Source organism: Maniola hyperantus, unplaced genomic scaffold (genome assembly GCF_902806685.2).
Source record: "Maniola hyperantus unplaced genomic scaffold, iAphHyp1.2, whole genome shotgun sequence".
Taxonomy (NCBI): domain Eukaryota; kingdom Metazoa; phylum Arthropoda; class Insecta; order Lepidoptera; family Nymphalidae; genus Maniola; species Maniola hyperantus.
Genome location: NW_027189005.1, coordinates 5843 through 26114, shown reverse-complemented (window position 1 = coordinate 26114; position 20272 = coordinate 5843). Strand labels below are relative to the sequence as shown.

The window sequence follows — 20272 nt, the reverse complement described above, 5'->3', positions numbered from 1 at the left end:
CATTACCACCCACTTTTGACGATCCTATATTGGTGGGGATGGCCAAGAAATACTGTGTAAAAGTCAGATTGTCCTGCGGTATTTGGTAAATTTTCAATTTTATCTAATATGTAGGCTTTTCAGGTTTTCATCTACGTGAATTTAAGTTTTTAAGGTTCCATAAACAAGTGGCAAAAGAATCCCTATCTATTTCATACTGATGTCTGTCTACCCATCCGTATGTCATCATTACTAGATGATGCCCATTTATGCTTATTAAAATACTCTGGGATGCAAGCTATCTCTATACCTTTGGTCAAAATTGGTTGAACGATTGGGTGGCCGTGAAAACAACAGACACACAGGGTATGTTGTTATTTCTCTATGCCTCAACTACTTAATTCAATTCAACAACTCTATGCCTTCAATTAAACGCGCAGAGATAGCTTATCATCCAGAGTAAACATATTCCAAGGAGATTCGAAAAATCTAAACTTTCTTGGACGAAGCCGCGGGCAGAATCTGAAGATCCATATTAATATTATAGAAATAATATCATCATCATGATCAACCCATTGCCGTACACAGCACGGGTCTCCTCTCAGAGTGAGAAGGGTTTTAGCCATATAGTCATAAGCCTATAAGCTGGCCATGTGCGGATTGGTAGACTTCACACACCTTTGAGAATATATGGAGAACTCTCAGGCATGCAGGTTTCCTCACGATGTTTTCCATCACCGTAAAAGCAAATAATATTTAATTAATTAAAACGCACATAACTCCGAAAAGTTAGAGGTGCGTGCCCGGGATCGCGCCCCTACCTCCGATTAGAAGGTGGACGTCCTAACCACTAGGCTATCACAGCTTTTTTAGAAAATATACCTACTTATATATTTTTTTTAGACATATAGGTTCATCATTCATTTTCAGGTTGAACGCCACATTATGCCAATTGCTGGTTCGTTGGACAAGGAACACATTAAATCAAATATAGACATTTTTGATTTTACTCTATGCCCTGAAGACGTCCTCATCATTAATAAATTTAACAAAAATATCAAGGTCCACTTGATCGATTACGATGGACTGGAAGAAGAGATGTATCGTGATTATAAAAATATGAAGAGATTTACCAGAGGAACATTTGCAACAGTATAGAAATGCTTAGTAGTTCCTTCATTTAAAATCTAGGTAGATTTATAAGTAACATTTGGGCTAATTCCGTTGTACACAATCGCTAAACTAAACTAAATGGCACGTCTAAATCGAATGCTATCCCTTTCATAATGTTGCTTGCGGAAAAGGATACCACTAGATTTAGACTGTTAATTTAGTTTAGTTTAGAGATTGTGTACAAGAATCGGCCCCATTAATGGGGCCGATTACTTAGAAGGTAAACAAGATAGCTTCTTGCTGAAATGCGTAAGACAGTTACGCACTGCATCCGATCTGAGTCCGTGAACATACGTTCCTATTTGTTTTGTATGGTAGCTTATGACATAATGTCGTAGATAATTGCTGGTATTCTCACGGATGACGGATAGAACTCAGATAACGGAAGTGCAGTGCGTAACTGACAATGAAATCATGATACGAGTAAAAAACCTATCTCCGGAGGGTCTTCTGCGCCGGGCACATATCGCTCACGCGTTTCTCCGAGAAGATTTCTGCGATTATGTTTTAAGGAAACTACTTAAGGAAACCTAGTACATAATATCTTGCACCGTTTTTGTAATTTAATAAAATACAACATTTTATGACACGAAAAAGTCTAGCTTGTTTATTAAACGATATAAAGTACGCTAGCAAAAATTAAGCACTATTATTATACTACCCAAACACAATCCAATAACTATTTGCCTTATATACTCGTAGTTTTAGTGATTTTTATTTCAAAGCCGCAATGTGTAGCGTGCAAAACTTGGGAGTCAATGCCCCTCCTACAATGTGGCGTTGACCCCGCGGCACCTAACCATAGATAACATTACCGTGTCCTAACTACCACAACGTTCATTGACCTCTAGCGTCAGTCAGATGTTTTATTTGCAATACATTGCGAATTTTTTAAAAATACAGGCTTTTTGATTTTTGTTCGCGTTTGTTTTGTGGTATCTTCAGTTTCACCTGTCATCTCCTGTCATCTGGTATCGCCTATCGTCGTTTTTGCTAGCGTTCTACTAACAACTTGTAGGTATGTCATGTTGGTTACCTACTTAAATGTAAAAATTGCTGAGTTTGTGCTGGAAATTAAGATTTGAATTATATTCTGATGGTGAAAATAAAAAGTGTGTTATTATAATAATCTTTAATTTAGCTTATTAACCTTACTCAAGACGTCAGCCTTCTATTCGGGAGGTCGGGGGTCCGATCCCGGGCATTATATTTGCTTGTGTAAATACCTATTTGCTCCGGCAAAAATGGCCATTTGTGTACCTACTGTACGTCCGTCCGTCCGTAAATTAAAAAAAATGCTTATGTTTTTAGTACCTAAGACTATTTTTATGAAAGATCTTTCAATGTTATTGGAAGTCTCTGAAAGTTGAAAGTAAATTATTTTATAAATACGTATAGGTAAGGTAGGTGGTAAGTACCTGTACTTTACTACTAGCAGTAGGCATAAGTCCCGCAAATTGCTAATGCGCGTGGCTGCCATTTTAGTGATGTCAGCACTAGACTGAAGTTTCGAGCTGATGATGGTATATTTTTATTTCGGTTGACGTCAAAATGATATCATTTTAGTTTCAGCGCAATAGCAATTTGCGGGACTTTTTATAAATATTTTACTGTTTTCTTTGTTTTCTTATATTATTAGCAGCAATATATGTGTCAAGAGAATATTTGAATTATTATCATTTTAATTACAAAGACAACAATATATTTAAGTAAAAATATACCATCAGCTCGAAACTTCAGTCTAGTGCTGACGTCACTAAAATGGCGGCCACACGCAATAGCAATTTGCGGGAGTTATATTCTACTATTATTGTATATCTACTTAATAATAATTGTGTCAAGAATATTATAATTTTTAGGGTTCCGTACCTCAAAAGGAATAACGGAACCCTTATAGGATCACTTTGTTGTCTGTCTGTCGGTCTGTCAAGAAACCTACAGGTACTTCCCGTTGAATTATAATCATGAAATTTGGCAGGTAGGTAGATTTTATAGCAGACATTCGGGGAAAAATCTGAAAACCGTGAATTTGTGGTTACATCACACAAAAAAAATTGGGTCATGAACTAATAATTAGTATTTTCAATTTTCGAAGTAAGATAAGTATATCAAGTGGGATATCATATGACAGGTCTTCACCTATGCATTCTAAAACAGATTTTTAACATTTTTATGCAACATATTTTTTTGAATTATCGTGCAAAATGTTGAAAAATACGATTTTAGTACGGGACCCTCGTTGCGCGAGCATGAATCGCACTTGATCGGTTTTATTACAAGACCTACTTAGATTATTATTCTAATTATTATGTAACATGTTATACCTAGTTAAGTAGACAGTATTTAAACTGCAAAATTCGCGTTTATTATTAATTTACCGAAGTAGCAGCTTTGTCAACTTGTCAAGGAAATTACGAAAATGTTATTTATTTCAATAGTTTACTTGCAATACTATGTGCTGTAAGTACTTTGAAATTGTTTTATAAAAGTACAGTAATTTAAAAATAAACTATACTTAGGTATACTTACCTACCTTTTTGACTTTAATTAGCAATTTTTTTTGTTTTCATTTTATAATGTGCGCAGGAACATAAATAATCAAATAGTTAAAATTATATTAGGGGACGTCCATAAATTCCGTGAGGTGTTTTTTTGAATTTTCTGTCCCTCCCCCGGTGAGATGTCGTGAGATTTTATTCAACCCCCTCCCCCAACCCCCAATCTCACGTGAGATTTTACAAAGTGGGGTTCCTACGTAAACGCGTTGGATACTTGAATGAAATTATTTTCTTTCGAACGAATTAGTGAATGATATTAATCGTACTACGATTACGCTTAAGATTAAATCTCAAGCATGTACAATCTGGATTAAATGGACCAAATTTTTTTTTTGTTTCAATCATAAAAAAATTGCGTGATAATTATCACGCAATTCCCCCCCTCTCCGACGTTAGATTATGAGATTTGACTCGACCCCCCTCCCCCCCCCCCCCTTGAACATCTCACGTAATTTATGGACGCCCCCTTATGTACATAGAAAACATTATAAGTATACATTGCATTTGCAAGCCTGCTTTGCTGTTGTCCGTGAAGGAGTCTTGATCGTAATATTTTCTTAAAATTGAAAGTATAATGTTTGAAATCTATAACTCTACTGTTCCTCGTAAAATTTAACTCTAATTTAACTTAACCAAACTACGTCAGTATATAGACCGCTGAAGAGCGCGCTAGGGAAACTTCTCTTAATAAACCTTATTATTCGCAGGTAGAGTCAATCAAAAAATCAGAAACGGTACAACTCAATGATGGCAACATGATGCCAGCAAATGTTTTGGTACTTTTTTCGGGGCCGGGGAGGAAGTAAGTTATTTGTCTTTAATAGTGTAAAAAATAATACTTAATACAATTATTTTCAGTAATAAATAGTTATGCTCAATATGCGATTGACGGCGTGTTTCTGAAGCAACTTGATTATCGCCATTGTGGCGCTGACAGCAGCATTGAGCGTCATGTGAGCGTACTCGGAACTAAATGCTGAGGAATCTCTCAATTCGACGACCGACCATGTCAATATTTTTATAGAAATTGTCCATTTTGATTCTCGGTACGCTCGGTGGGGCGCTTCAAATATATCATTTTTTTTACTAGACTAGCTGCCCCGGCGAACTTCGTACCGCCTAACAGTCGATTCTTTTTCAGGATTTTTTTTAAATTTTTATCTCCGTAAGAACCATCCTCGTACTTCAAGGAATTCATTTTTATATATGGAGATACTCCTAACGCTTGACAATATTGTTCTAATAAGTGGACCTGATGTACCGGTGGTGGGGGGGTGTACGTATCTCGCGACAGGCTTGCGACAGGCGTAAATCTCGCAATCATTGCTGTCAAACGTCCGGCTAGAGAGAGACAGCAATAGCCACAAAGCAAAATAAGAACTTCTAACTAAGAGAGAGACAGCAAATGAACTGTCGCATTGCTACTGCTGTCGCTACTGCAACGTTTTACGTAACCACCCCGCCGCCGGTGGGTCACGTGGTCTAAACTATCCTTTTGGAAAAAAATGTCTGGTAATAAAATGGAAACTTTGATAAATGTTACAGTTAGATAACCGGAAATACGTGCCCCAAGCAGTCACATGGGCACTGGAAGCCGGATTAGGCACATAGACACTGCAGCTCTTTACGTAACTGAGGCAAGATCGGTGAGGCAAGCAAGGACCTCTTGAAACGAGGTATCGTGAAACGGAATGAATTGTATATAACTACAAGGTAAAACAACTATACAATAAATCCTTGATAAAATTATCTAAATAATGTAAAAGGAAAAGTGACTGACTGATCTACCTATCAACGCACAGCTTAAACTATTGGACGGATCGAGCTGAAATTTGGCATGCAGAAAGCTATTATAACGTAGGCATCCGTTAAGAAAGGATTTTGAAAATTCAACCTCAAAGGAGGTGAAATAGGGGTTTTAAAATTGTGTAGTCCACGCGGACGAAGTTTAATAAAATAAAAAAAGTACGAAACCTGACAGCGAATATTTCAGCCAAGGACATACAAAAGTAAAAACTAAGTTGAGTGTTAAACATGATGACGATGACGGCACGGCGGTGACGAGCAAGTATAAATAAATGAATGAATGAATGAATAATAATATACTTTTATGGTATTAAATTATTAGGTACAGAAAAACACACAAAGCAAAATAAAAATATAGGCAGTACAATTTGTGGTATTTCGTATGATACCTATATGGTAAGTACCATATAGGTATTATAAGAAGTACCACAAATTGTTTCGATTCGAATTTGAAGTCAAGGAATTTATTTAAAATAAATTATTACTTAAGATAGGTAGCATTATATACGTTTTGATTGTCTTTTGTTGTAAGATATATGTAGGTAAGGTGATAATTCATTACTTACATAAACTTAAAAAAGCTACGAGGCTCGCTAAGCTATTCGCCAAGATAGGACTTTTCGGTTCTATTCAGGGAATCATGCATCTTACCATCATCTTACATATTATTAAGAGGGTTCTAATCTTATGCTCTCCATAAGGCTAGAACACTTTATGGTTTGGATTTTTGAATCGATCTTTCAATTTAGTAAAACAGTTCTTTAACTCTGCACACACACACACAACACCACCCACAACACCACACAACAATATATAAATAGGTACCTACATGTATACATACACTGATACACTGGGTTACTATACACACGTGTAATGCAGGCTCACTCTAATATTGTTATGGAAGAGTGGAGTCTTCCGCTGCGCGATTGCGGTAGAAGACAGCTACAATGTCACGATCGCAATCACCTCTGATTGGTTGACGCTCGCTCACTATTGGCTACAATGCATTGTTGCAAAAAGAATAGTACAAATTCAGCTAATCACAACAATTGAGATTGTAATAATGATTGATGCAGGTTTTACGAAATCGCCCTACCGAGTCTTCTGACACAGAACTAGCTATTCTCCTACTCATAAAAAAAGGCTCCAACCTCTTTAATATGTTACTGTTAACTTAAGTTATTTGAATGGATAAACTTTAAGTACTTAGGTAATTTTATTTTATTAAAACAGCCTGCATATAGATTAAAATTAATTGTCAAAATCTTGTTACTTTCTGATTTTTTCAGCTAACATTCACAGTTGCCACGTGTAAGGACGTAATGCAATCTATGCGAGATAGTTTAAAAAGACTACAGCTACAATATTTGGATATGATCCTCATTCATACACCTCGCAATGTGGTAGGGGTTTTTACTATTCTTAACCGGACCTACAGTACGCGACAGAATAATGCATAAGCCTTTAGAATGACATTTCAGCTTTGTAGAGCGTTGTCTCTGTCACTCATATCTATAGGACGTTTTGTCGGTCTCAACCACAGAGACATTCCGCTATCTCTTTCTAAAGGTCGATGTACATTATTTCTGCTGCATACTGTAAAATGTTGTTTTTATATAGAGGAATCTTTCTCTAGCGCTTGCAGGAGGTTCCCATCATAAGAAGTTTGATGCAACATTTCGTCAAATTGATTAAAGGGATGGGTCATGAACAACTATAAGTATACAGCTAGACAGATAGCCCCATTTCGCATTTATAATATTATTGGTCTAGATTGATAGATTTTTTTTTTTTTTTTTTTTTTTATTAAAATCATCGGAAATCCTCCGATTTGTGTCAGAGTTCTTTTTGGGTATTACATTTTGTTATTCTCTTACATTATTTATTTACAGTTTGTTTTTCTATATTAACTATATTATACCTATAAATTTTAATCAAAGTATATACATTTATTCTTATAATAAGCATACAACTATAGATCTATATTTACAAGTATAATATATATTAAATATTTACAGTTTTACTTAGTTTTATTTTTCTTTATAGTACATTTCGCTATTTTGGTGCAGTATTCTAAAAATGCTTTTTGGCACTTTTTGTCTCTTAGCAGTACTTCCAGCGTTTCTTTCCTTATTTGCACTTCTGTCTTTTGTTCCAGTTCAAAACGTTCCTTCCCATATATGGGACAGTCTAAGAGTAAGTGTAACACCGATTCCTCGTTTGCTGGGTCGCAGTCGCAAGCTGAATCATCCTTGCACTTGAATCTTTTTAAATACTGCCCAAAGCCTCCATGTCCCGTCAGCACTTGAACGTGAATCGGTGTTAACTTAGTCTTTCTGACAACTTTGAATGCGCCATAAACGTCCGGGAAGAACAGCCTAGTCAAGGCCGCCGTTCACCATTTTGGTATCTTTTGTTCCAAGTCTCTATAGTTGTTTGTCTGATGGACTGTTTTATGAATGACAAGGGACACTGGTCGTAGTTGGGGGCAGTTTTCTTTTTTCTGGCTGCCTCCTTAGCGAGGGCGTCAGCTCTTTCATTGCCCTCAACTCCGACATGTGCCCTTATCCAAAAGAGCCTAATCGTGTTTCCCTTTTCTCTTAATAAAGTCAAATTTTTTCTAATTTTGAATGCCAAAGGGTGAAACGTGCCCGGATTCTTAATGCACTCTAAGGCTGACCTTGAGTCACTGAGTATGTTCACGGATGGTTTGTTGCTTTTTAGGACGTACTCGGTAGCTTTGTACAGTGCGTATAGTTCGGCTTGAAATACGGAGCAGTAGCGTTCCAAGAGAAATTTACTACTCCGTATCTCATTACCATCTTCCCAGCATGATAGCGCTGCACCAACTTTTCCATCTATTTTGCTTCCATCCGTGAATATACTCAGCCCGTTTATGCTGTTCTCCCCGATAGTTTCGGCACTCAAGTCCTCGAGGCAGACGAAATCCTCGATTGCCTCTCTGGCTGGATGTACTGCTTCCAAGAAACACACTTTGGTTTCCACCTCTCTGTCTCCGATAATACTTTGCGGCTTTCCTCTTTTAGCTTCGTACAGCTCTTTCGTCTCTAGAGCTCTCAAGTCGAGTGGTATAGTCCCGGTTAAGACTATCGCCGCGTTAAGGGACACCGTACGGTAGGCCTTGCACATTTTTTGTGCAAAGCCTCGCTGTACGGTGTTCAGATATTTTTGAACCGTTATTTTATTGGCAGCAGGAGCCCAGACATTAGACGCGTAAAGTATTATAGGCTCTATTACAGCGACGTACATCGTCCTAATGACCTCCGCGGACAGTCCCCAGTTAATTTTAGCTGATCGTGCAAGTGGTTTATAAATATTCAATGCTTTTTTACAAATGTATTTTATATGATTATTAAAAGTTAATTTACTATCAAGTATTAGGCCTAAAATCTTAATTTCTTCGACTAGCTGAACCAGGGTGCCACCCATGTGTATGCGTGGGGTGTCGTATTTGAGTTTTTTGGTTATCACCATTGCGCTTGTTTTATGTGGTGCAAACTTCAATTTGTGCGCTACACCCCACTCATACACAAGGCTCAGCACCCGGTTCGCTTCTTCTTCTATCACTGCGGCTGATCCGCCGGAGAACACCAGGACGATGTCGTCGGCGAACGCCTGACAATGTACCTTGGCCTTTTCTATTGTATCTAGGAGGGGATCCAGCAGGATGTTCCAGAAGGTGGGCCCCGCTATTGAGCCCTGGATACACCCTTTCGTTGTTGAAACGGTACATTCATTATCTGCATAGCGAACTCTGACTTCTCTATCATTCAAATAACTATTACAATTTGCCTGAGATTCAGGGGGCATTTTTCGTCCAGTAAGCGACATCTCACCGCGGGCCACCACGCGCTGTCGAAGGCTCCCTCTATGTCTAGTGATACGACTACATTGATAAGCTTATTATCAAGATTGTTCCGTATATGTTGCACCAAGTCACAGAGGGAGTCCTCGGTACCGCGCTGCGGTACAAAGCCATACTGCCTCGGATTAGCCTTTGGCAACAAGTGCCATCGAATTCTCCTCACGATCATCTTCTCCAATACCTTTCCGAGCACCGGCAACAGTCCTATGGGTCTATACGATTTTACTTGACTATAGTCGGATTTACCGGGCTTCCTTAGAACTATTACCGTTGCCTGTTTCCAGAGTACCGGAAAAAATGATATTTCGAGGCACCTATTGACAATAGCCAAGTATATACTTGCGTCGGCACTTATGGCCTCCGCGCAAATGTCAGCTGTGAGACCGTCGCTTCCCGGTGCTTTTTTAGGGTTAAAAGTTGAGATCACATACTTTAGTTCCTGTCTCGTAAAGGGAGGATCCTGTATTTCATTTTCCGTTGGTTCTATTATGCTTCTAGCCCTTTCACGCATTTTCCTGTGATTGGAATTATCGTCAGATTCCACATCCTGGGGAAAGAAAGTACTAGCTAGGAACCTGGTGGATTCAATTGGACTTAAAACGGTTCCTTCCTTTACGAGAGGTTGATCTTCCGATTTTCTGGCCGTACATCTTATAACCCTGTAGATGCCATCCCATACACTCTCACGGTCCTGGGCACTGCAAAACTCTTTCCAACTATTAATTCGCGCTGTGTCTGCTTCTATTGTATATGTTTCTTTTATTTGCAAATACTCGTCGATGACGTGCTGTTTCCTGCTTGGGGCGGCGCATTTAATTCTACGCTTCTTCGTCATCATTTCTTTTTTCAGGTTTTCTAGCTCTGGTGTCCACCAAGGTAAGTTTATTTTAGTTTTCCTTTTAATGGTAGGTATTGCAAGTTTACATGCTTCGATTATGCTGTTTGTATATTTGGTTACTATTTCCTCTAATTGTATCTCTGTTCGTATTTTTTCTATTTCTTCTACGCCTACATTATTCTTTTCTAATTCTTTTCTAAACTCTTGCCTAAATAAGTTCCATTTCGCTTTCTTTGTGTTGTATAGCCGGGTAGTTTTTAGTTGCCTCTTTAGTTTAGACTTATTTAATTTTATTGTGAATACGATTGCATTATGGTCCGAGCTAGTAATACCTTCGTCAACCCTCCACCCCTCAATTAGCCCTAAGAGTTCCTGGCTACATACGGTGATGTCCACATTGCTTTTGAATTCCTTGCCATTTCTTATTGTATAAAAGGTGGGAGTCCTGCCCTCGTTCAACACGTTCAGATTCATCTCCGCGAAAGCTCCGAGTACTTCTCTACCTCGATGGTTCTCTGAGTCACTGCCCCACCATGGACTCCATGAGTTAAAATCCCCCCCTATTAAAATATATTTTGTTTCAAAATTTTCTACTATCTTTTTGAGTTGTGTCAAATATGGGTCCAAGGGGAGGCTGTCCTCGAAGTACACGGAGACGACTCCAATTTCCCATGCATCCGTTTTGAGAATCGCTACAGCAATATTCTCGGTAGTGGCTGTAGGGCATTCAACGATCTGCATTTCATTATTGAAGACTACTATTGCCGCCTTTACTGGCTTTGTCCGGTTTTGCGATCGCTGAACTACCCTAAAGCCACTACTTAGCGCGATTTCACCCTTTGCCCCCACATAAGGTTCTTGAACGAGGGCAAGACTAAACCCACCCTTTTGTGCCTCCAGGGTCATTTCTTTAAAGGCTAGCTGTTTCCTCTGGAGGTTGGCTTGGAGTATTTCAAAAGCATCTATAGGTTTGTTTGAGGAGCCTTTAGCAGTATGCCACTCTCGCTCTTGCCAGTGCATCCCACTTTTTCCGGATCGGACAACTCTCGTCAAAACTATTGTGGTCTGTCCGATCTAGTCGGCTGCTCTGGCAGTTGCAACACGTGGGTCGATCTCCAGCCTTCCACGCTAGGCACTCACTACGCAGGTGCGGACCCGCGCAGTGGCTGCAAGTGTCTACGGACGCCTCGCAGGTCCTACGACCGTGCCCGTAGCCCAGACACCTGGAGCAGGTAACCAGTGGGGACTGATCTTTAGCCACCACCCGCTGCAGATCTATGTGGACCTTTCCCACGGTTGTGACTCGCTGCCATACTGGCGGTGACACCTGCAAGACCACATGGTTCTCGAGCGGATTCCTGGCCCTTCTTCGGTATTTCACGCTTACCCTGTAGTCGTGATCAGGTATCACCCCCAGTACGTTTTCATTTTGTAGCTTAAGGGCGCCCAGGATGTCTTCATCCGTATTGATTTTGAGGACATTCAGTAGTATTATAAGCGGGTCCCTGTTTTCCACCTCCTGCGTAAGGAGTGTAGGGCTGCCAGACTTGAGCTTCTCTGCCACTTTGGCGAGCTCCTCTCGCGATTGGCAGCCCAACACTACTTTTTGATCCCTTGCTTTTCTAAGCCTGTCCACTCGCACGCCGGATGTCTTCGCATTCACGGCTGTCCTAATTTTATTTAAAACATCTTCACTTGTGTCGTGGGTGTCAACGGAGGACACAACGATCGAGTGGACAGGCCGAGGCTGGGAGGTAGCACCAGCGGGCCTGGCGGTCGCCGCCATCGCCGCATACGTAATACCTTCAGTGACCGTGTTCATCTTTTCGATGTTGTCATCGATTTTCCGCACATGATCCCTGACGGCCCCGATGTCAGCCCTGGCCGCGACCACCAGTTCCCGCTGTTGCTGTAGCTCCTCCATGACCTCCCTTGCAAAGTCGGCCGCCGTTGGTGTTACAGTCCGGGTGGCGGGAGGCGGTGTCCCTCCGTTGAGCCGCAACACAATCGTGTAGAGGCTCGAGAGGCACTCTATTACTGTCTCTTTTATTGTGGATTTCATATTTCCGGACTGCTCCAGTTGGAGCTTTGCCTCCTGGAAGAGCCGGTTCGCGGTGTTCACCAGCTCTTCCAGGGGGCCTTCCGTGGCCGACCTTGCCAAGAAGGGCATTTCGGTTGACGGAGGCTTAGTTGGGGGCTTCTTTTTAGAGTCTGAGTCACTGTGTTTTACAGTGATGCTCCCTGTATTAGCAGGTTTGTTTGCACTCGATGTTGTTGGTGCCATTGGAAAGAGTTTTGTTTTAACCTTAGCCTGATTTAAAGAAGTTGGAGGTGTAAAAGGCCTCCAGCTGTCAGTAAAAATTAAAAATAAAAATAATATAGGTAGGTACTTAATCTTATTTAAAAGTTATAGTTACGTCCAATTTCCTTAAAACTAACTAAAAGTAGGTTTACTATGTAAATTAGGCAGTGTATAGTCTGCCTAAGTCAAAAAAATAGAAATAATATATATATATATGTATATATATATAATAATAACAATAATACTTAAACTTATTTAAAAACTAAGTTTAACGTCTAAATTCCACAGTATTTACTAATTATTTATTATAATTAAATTTAATTATAATTATTAATAATAATAATACTTAAACTTATTTAAAAAACTAAGTTTGAATCTAAATTCTACAGTCAACAAGCGTCAAAGTTCAAACAGTTATTTACTAATTATTTATTATAATTATTAATAATATTAATACTTAAACTTATTTAAAAACTAAGTTTCGTCTAAATTCCACAGTCAACAAGAGCCACAGTTCAAAAAAGTTATTTACTTATTATTTGCTTGCGGTATTCTATGATAGTGAACGTGAGAACGTGCAAAGAATTTCGCGAGTCGCCCTCTATTGGCACGCGGCAGTACTATTGTTTTTGTTCGTATGCAATACTGATCGGTCGATATTATTTGTTCACTATTTGATTTATTTACCACAGTCAGGATCAAACTCCAAACTTTTAGAATAGGTAGGTACCGTAAGTAAGTATATGTAGCACTGGTAGACACTCATACGTCGTCGGTTCTGCAGCCGATCGTTCAAATCACTTCAATCGTGCGCCACGTACAAATTAATTTTCAACTCACCCTCATATCATAAATTATTATGCTTTTAAAACAAATGTTTTAGCTCTAGTTAATTTATTGCATTTATTAACACATTTTGAATAGTGTTAATAAGTTAGATAGTATTTTCACTTCTTATTTAGGGGGTTTTCACTTTAGACGTAAGTACGTATATTTAGGTTATTTTGTATTAGGTTAGATAAGTAATAGGTATGAAGTTTGTAGCACCACATCGATTGTTGAATTTTATGGTTTTATTCATGTAAATAACTTTAATAACACTTTGATGCACTGGTTATTTGATTTATACAACTTTAATGATAAATACGGTAACTAATTGGCACTAAATCTATTTTTAAAACAATTTTTTTCGGGTTAGGTTAGGTTAGGTTAGGTTAGGTTAGGTTAGGTTAGGTTAGGTTAGGTTAGGTTAGGTTAGGTTAGGTTAGGTTAGGTTAGGTTAGGTTAGGTTAGGTTAGGTTAGGTTAGGTTAGGTTAGGTTAGGTTTTTTTTTTTTTTTTTTTTTTTTTTTTTATAATCATAGATTGCTCTATTTTACCTCTGACGTGGAGATCAGAGTCTTTGGTATTACGTTTGAATTATTTTTAAATGAAATAAAATCTAAGATTTTATTTCCATTTATATATTTAATATTTTATGTTTAATATTTATTTTATATATTATTTCTATTGTTGGTCTTTTTTACTTCATGTTATTATAACATGAAGTAAAGAGCCTTTGCTTGTAAAAAAGAAGGTACATATATATTTATTGTTATATTTTATTTTATATATTTGTTAAGGTACTGGCCACAATAACAGTATTGTGGCTAATTTATAGTATATTTATTTTGTTTATATTTATTATTTGTATTTTTATTTTATATATGTGCTATATGTTTTATAGCACATATATAAATAACTTGATTATTTGTTTTGTCTTATTATTTTTTCTGCTATGTATTTACAAAATTTTAAAAATATATCTCTTTTGTCTTTATTCTCCAAAAATTTATTTATTGTTCCTAGTGTAATATTGTCATCTAAAAGTATTTCGGTTTCAAAGCGTATTTTTGCGAATCTCGGGCAATCCAGCAGCAAATGAAGTATATCTTCATTCACCTCTGGATCGCACTGGCACGATGGACTCGCCTTGCACTTGAATTTGTGCAAGTAGTATGCGAATCCACCGTGTCCCGATAGAACTTGTGTTGTGGTCGAGTCCAGTTTTATCGTCCGTATGATTTTGTAGGCGTTCCTGACGTCTGGCAGAAAAGCTTTTGTTGTGTTGGCGGTGTCGCCTTCACTATATCTCTTCTGCCAGACGTCAAGGGTAGCTTGTCTGATTTGTCTTTTAACATACGAAACGGGGCAGGCGTCGTAATCCGCTTTGCTCTTTTTGTGGAGAGCTGCCTGTTTGGCCAGCTCGTCAGCGCGTTCGTTGCCCTCGATGCCCACGTGAGCTTTTATCCAATACAGTCGTATTTCCTTGCCTTGTTGGCGGAGGTTTGCTATTTGCTTCCTTATTGCAAAGGCCAAGGGGTGAAATGACCTGTGGTTTCTCAGCAAGTCCAGTGACGACCTGGAGTCGCTGAGAATGCACACCTCATCGTCCTTCCCCTTGGAGAATTTTTCAATTGCCCTTCGGAGAGCAAATAACTCCGCTTGAAACACGGTACAGTAAGGCTCGAGTCTCAGCTTCATGGAAGCCGTCTCCTTTCCATCTTTCCATATTGAAATGGCCGCTCCGACTTTGTCCTCAATCTTACTCCCGTCGGTAAAAATGAGAGTGCCTTGCAGGTTGTGTGCCTCGACGGTTTCAGGTTGAAGATCTTCAAGGTTGGAATAATCGACGGCAATGGTTTCCGCTGGATGCTCGGCCTCCAGGAAGCTGATTCTTTCCTCTAATTTCCTGTCTTCAGGTAGGCATCGAAGGGGACGACCGCGCTTCGCTTCGTACAGTTGAGCGTGCTCAGAGATTCGCAAGTCCAAAGGAATCAGTCCGGCCAGAACTAGCGCCGCGTGCAGTGATACCGTCCTATAGGACTTGCAAATCTTTTGAGCGAAGCCTCGTTGTATTGTGTTAAGTTGCTTTTGGACAGTTATCTTCTCGGCAGCTTTGGCCCAAACGCTAGCAGCATACATAACAATTGGCTCGATGACGGCCACGTAAATCGTTCTTATGACTTCCGGGTTTAATCCCCACGTAGTCCTGGCCGTTCGGGCCAATTGTTTGTAAATATTTAAAGCTTTGACTGCAGTGTTTGCTACGTGTTTATTAAAGGTTAGTTTCTCGTCTATTGTTAGGCCTAGTATTTTGATTTCTTTAGTGAGTAAGATTTCTGTGCCGTTCATCTTTAAATTTGGTGTTTGGTATTTAAGTTTCTTCGTCAGGATCATGGCATGGGTTTTTTGCGCTGCAAATTTTAATTTGTTTTCTGCACCCCAAGCGTTTATAAGGTCCAAGGTTTCGTTTGCCTTATTTTGGATGCACTGCGAGTCCTTCCCGGAAAACACAAGAACGACGTCGTCCGCGAAGGCCTGGCAGTATACCCCTTTTTTGTCCAGATCATTGAGTAGAGGGTTCAACAGGAGGTTCCAAAAGATGGGTCCCCCTATCGAACCCTGCACGCAGCCCTTTGTTGTCGGTTTTATAACCGTTTTGCCCGCGTAGGTCACTTGGACCTGCCTGTTTTCGAAATAACTGTTTATCAGGCGTTTTAAGTTTTTGGGGCAGTTCATTTTATGAAGCTGATCCTTAATGGCCGGCCACCAGGCGCTGTCAAAGGCGCCCTCTATGTCTAGTGAAACCAGGGTAACAATGTTCTTGTTGTTTATCTGTTCCCTTATATGGTTCACCAGATCACAGAGAGCGTCCTCCGTGCTGCGCTGGGGGACGAAGCCATATTGCCTGGTGTTTAATTTTGGCAAGATGTGATATTTTAGCCTACTTATAAGCATCTTTTCCAGTATTTTGCCGAAGATTGACAAGAGCCCTATTGGTCTGTAAGATTTGGGATGGTTGTAGTCTGTTTTGCCCGGCTTTCTTAATACGACAATCGTGGCCACCTTCCAAAGACTCGGGAACAGAGACAACTCCAAACATTTATTCGCTATACTCAGGAAAAGCCCCGGGTCGTGGTTTATGGCGGCGGTGCAGATATCTGCCGTGAGCCCGTCCGAACCCGGAGCCTTTTTTGGGTTGAAGCTATTTACTGCGTGCTGTAGTTCAGTTTCGGTAAAGTAAGGATCGTCTATGCCCCCGTCGTTTTGGATGGATGTGCGCCCTCTGATTTCGGTGTGTTTCGGGGTGTCTTCCAGGACGTTGTCATCGGGGAAGAAGGTCGATGTTATGTATTCGGCAGAGTCTGCGGGACTGAGTGCGACTCCGTCTTTAACCATGGGCTTGTCGTCCGTTCTCCTTTGTGTAGATCTTATAACTCTATACACTCCGTCCCACAGACTCTCCCGATCCTGTTTGGTGCAGAACTGCTTCCAGCTGGTGGTTTGTGCGTGCTTTGCTTCCTCTTCGTATATTTGTTTTGTTTCTACGTAATCTTTTACAACATGTGCACGACGGGAGGGAGCAGCGCATCTGATTCTCCTTTTTTTTGTAGTTACTTCTCTTTTCAGGAGTTCAAGTTTAGCAGTCCACCATGGTAACTTAAAATGGTCTTTAGGTTTTAGTTTTGGGATGGACCTATTGCATGCATTTATGACATTTTCTACGTATTTACCAACTAATTCGTCTAAGTCCTTTTTATTTAATATTTGTCTCACTTTGGTCTTATCTATGTCTGTCTCTTTTAATTGTTTATCGAGTTCTTTCTTAAAGATGGTCCATTTCGCTTTATTGGTAAAGTATTGTCTTGTAGTTAAAGTTTTGTTGTGTGTAGTTGGTTTTTCTAATTGTAAATTGAATTTAATTGTATTGTGGTCAGAGCTGGTGAAGCCCTGATCCACTGTCCAACCGTCGACTTTACCCAGAAGGTCGACACTGCACGTTGTAATGTCGACCCTGCTGCTATATATTTTGTTGTTCCTGACAGTTAAGAATGTGGGCTCGCTCCCGTCGTTCAATATTTGCAGGTCAAGCTCGTCTAAGAAAGAAGCCAGCTCTGCTCCCCTATGGTTCTCTTCCGAGCTACCCCACCAGGTGCTCCAGGCGTTGACGTCTCCGCCAAAGATAATGTTACTTGACCCTTTTTTGGTGATTATCTTGCGTAAGTGCTCCAAGTAAGGTTCGAGGGGTTGGTCTTCTTCGAGGTAGGCCGATATAAGGTTAACTACACGATCTTTGGTCTTGATGGCAACGTAGGCGATGTTTTCTGTCGTCAGGAATGGGTCTTCGTGGATTTCCCAGTTCTGGTTATGCACCAAGATCGCTGCCTTTACCGGCTTACCTCGATCTTTTGTTTTTTGAATAACTCTAGTTCCTGAATACTGGCCCACTATCCCCTCGGCCCCCACATAGGGTTCTTGTATTAGGGAGACGTCAACCCCACTGTCTCTGGCTCCTTTCAGCAGCTCCTGGGTAGCTAGCTTCTTCCTTTGCAGGTTCGCCTGTATTACCGTTATCCCATTGACCACTTTAGCAGTATGAGACACTAGAGCGAGCTATAGTGTCCCATTTTTTCCTGATGGGGCACTCTAGATCGAATGCGCTGTGTTCCGTCCTCTCCAGCTTCGCTATGTGGCAGTTTCTGCAACAGGCCACGTCGCCGACGGTCCACGAGGGGCAGGTCGAACGGAGGTGCGGCCCAGCACAGTGACTGCACCTGTCCTCTGCTTCTTTGCACAGGCGGCGGCTGTGGCCGAAGCCGAGGCACCGCGTGCACTGGACCAGAGGAGACTGGTCGAGGACGAAGCACCGCTGGAGGTCTATGTGCACCCTTCCCTGACTTGTCAATCTCTGCCATACTTTGGGTGATACTTGCATCACCATGTGACACTCGTGGGGATTCCTGGCAGGCCTGCGGTATTTCGGGACTACCCGGTACTCGCTATCGGGAATGCCCACGAGCGCATCTGCATTCTGGGTTTTTATTGAGGCTACCACCTCGTCGTCGGTGTTGTACGACAGCATGTTCTTGATGACGATAAGAGGGTCCTTGTTTTTAGCCTCGTTAATCTGTAGGCAGTCATCCACTTTCAGCTTGTCGGTCAAGCGGGTTAGTGAGTCTTTGGATTCGCAGCTTATTACTACCTTTTGGTTTCTGGCTTTGCGGATCCTTTCCACCCTGACTCCACTAGCTCTCGCGTCTGCGGCACCTCGGATTCTCTTGAGTACATCGTCGCTCGTGTCTTTCTCGTCCTTCGAGGATACGATAATCGAGTGATTTGGGTTAGGTATTGACTTAGGCTTCGGGCCCGCTGCAACCTCGGCGTATGTCACACTTCTCCTACTCTCTTCGACAACAGCCGCTAGCTGGCTGCTGGCTTCATTGAGCCGTTTGGTAATTTCCATGGCCAGAGGGAGCGGCTGCTGTTGACTGGTCTTGGAGAGTGCATCCAGTACGTCGAAGTTCACGATCTGACGCAGTGATTTTACCTCGCTTAGCACCTCCGCGATAGGGGCTCTTATGTCCACTGCTTTGACGCCCTCCACGAGCTCTTCCAGTCGTGCGGTCTGCTGTTTTTCTAGGCTCAATGCCTGAGACGTCGCCTGGGAGCGGGCCCGCTCCAGCTGCAACTGCAGAGTCTGTCGGGACTCACTGAGCCGCAGAACTATTTCATATAGTCCTGCGAGGTTCTCCAGAACCTTCTCCTTGATGGAGGTTTTTAGATTCCCCGACTGTTCCATTTGTTCCTTCGCTTCCTGAAGAAGGCGGTTCGCTGCAGCTGGAAGGGTCGAAAGAGCGGCCTGTGTAGGCTCGCCAGACGACGCCCTACTAGACACACTCGGGGTCGGTGACGACTGGCTGGAGGTCTTTGATGCGGGGGCTTCGCCACCTGAAGGCTTGGGGGCTTCGCTGCCCGAAGGCTTAGGGTCTTCGGCGCTAACCGAGCGAAGAAGCACTTTCCTTCCTAAGGGCACGGTTTTCTTTGATTTTGCGCCTGGCGCGTTGCCCGACATGGCGTCTGAGATATAAAAATCAGATTTAATGTGAGTTTTTAGTGATTCCTAAGTCGGTGTTTTAGTGTAGAGAGCCGTGAGTAAATAAAATGGGCCCTCTGTACTGCCAGACACAGGACTGCAAAATCAGAATTTCGAATTTCCCAGTCCCAAATTCCGCGGCTCTCACGTCGGTACTGCTGGTTACCACCTCAGTAACTAAGATAGGGTGGGTGGGGGGGCCTTTTTTCCGCGTTTTCCGCGCGAAAATTGTCGGAAAAGCGGTCAGGCGCACGGTCCTCACGCGCGGGCACCGTCCGAGTCGGAAAAGACCGGAAAACTACGAAAATTTGGGGTATAAATTTTGCCGAAAAATTTTGTAAGTGAAAATTTTTTGAAAATTTTAATTTTGGATTTTCTTTCGCAGGACGCTGGGGCCGGTGGAAAGCAACGCCCTGAGAGATTTTCACGTGAAAATTCGAAGAACCGGGACAACGACGCAGGATTTATGCAGTTTCTTTAAGCAAATCTATGAATTTTGTATGAGAAATTCCACTTAGCTATATCAGCTCGGTACAGATGTCTATGCTGTGATCGGCGCACGATTTTCCGCGTTTTCCGCGCGAAAATTGTCGGAAAAGCGGTCAGGCGCACGGTCCTCACGCGCGGGCACCGTCCGAGTCGGAAAAGACCGGAAAACTACGAAAATTTGGGGTATAAATTTTGCCGAAAAATTTTGTAAGTGAAAATTTTTTGAAAATTTTAATTTTGGATTTTCTTTCGCAGGACGCTGGGGCCGGTGGAAAGCAACGCCCTGAGAGATTTTCACGTGAAAATTCGAAGAACCGGGACAACGA

General features: G+C 41.3%; 1 protein-coding gene across 1 annotated transcript; it reads right to left on the bottom strand.

Moving 5' to 3' along the window:
- Window positions 1-11225: 11225 nt before the first annotated feature.
- Window positions 11226-19436, bottom strand: LOC117996021 (uncharacterized). Its single transcript, XM_034984032.1, has 3 exons — window positions 17967-19436; window positions 14483-17923; window positions 11226-12551 (listed from the first exon to the last, which is right to left on the bottom strand). Exons 1-3 carry the CDS (start codon window positions 19434-19436, stop codon window positions 11226-11228), a joined length of 6237 nt encoding a protein of 2078 aa, XP_034839923.1.
- Window positions 19437-20272: the final 836 nt, after the last annotated feature.

Bases quoted from the DNA above. Each gene is read 5' to 3' on its own strand.
- LOC117996021 (XM_034984032.1), bottom strand. From the start codon at position 19,436: ATGTCGGGCAACGCGCCAGGCGCAAAATCAAAGAAAACCGTGCCCTTA. The intron at 17,924-17,966 runs GTCTCATACTGC...ACGGTAATACAG, and splicing joins ACACTATAGCTCGCTCTAGT to GCGAACCTGCAAAGGAAGAA. The intron at 12,552-14,482 runs GTGAATGAAGAT...TCTTTAAATCAG, and splicing joins CGTGCCAGTGCGATCCAGAG to GCTAAGGTTAAAACAAAACT.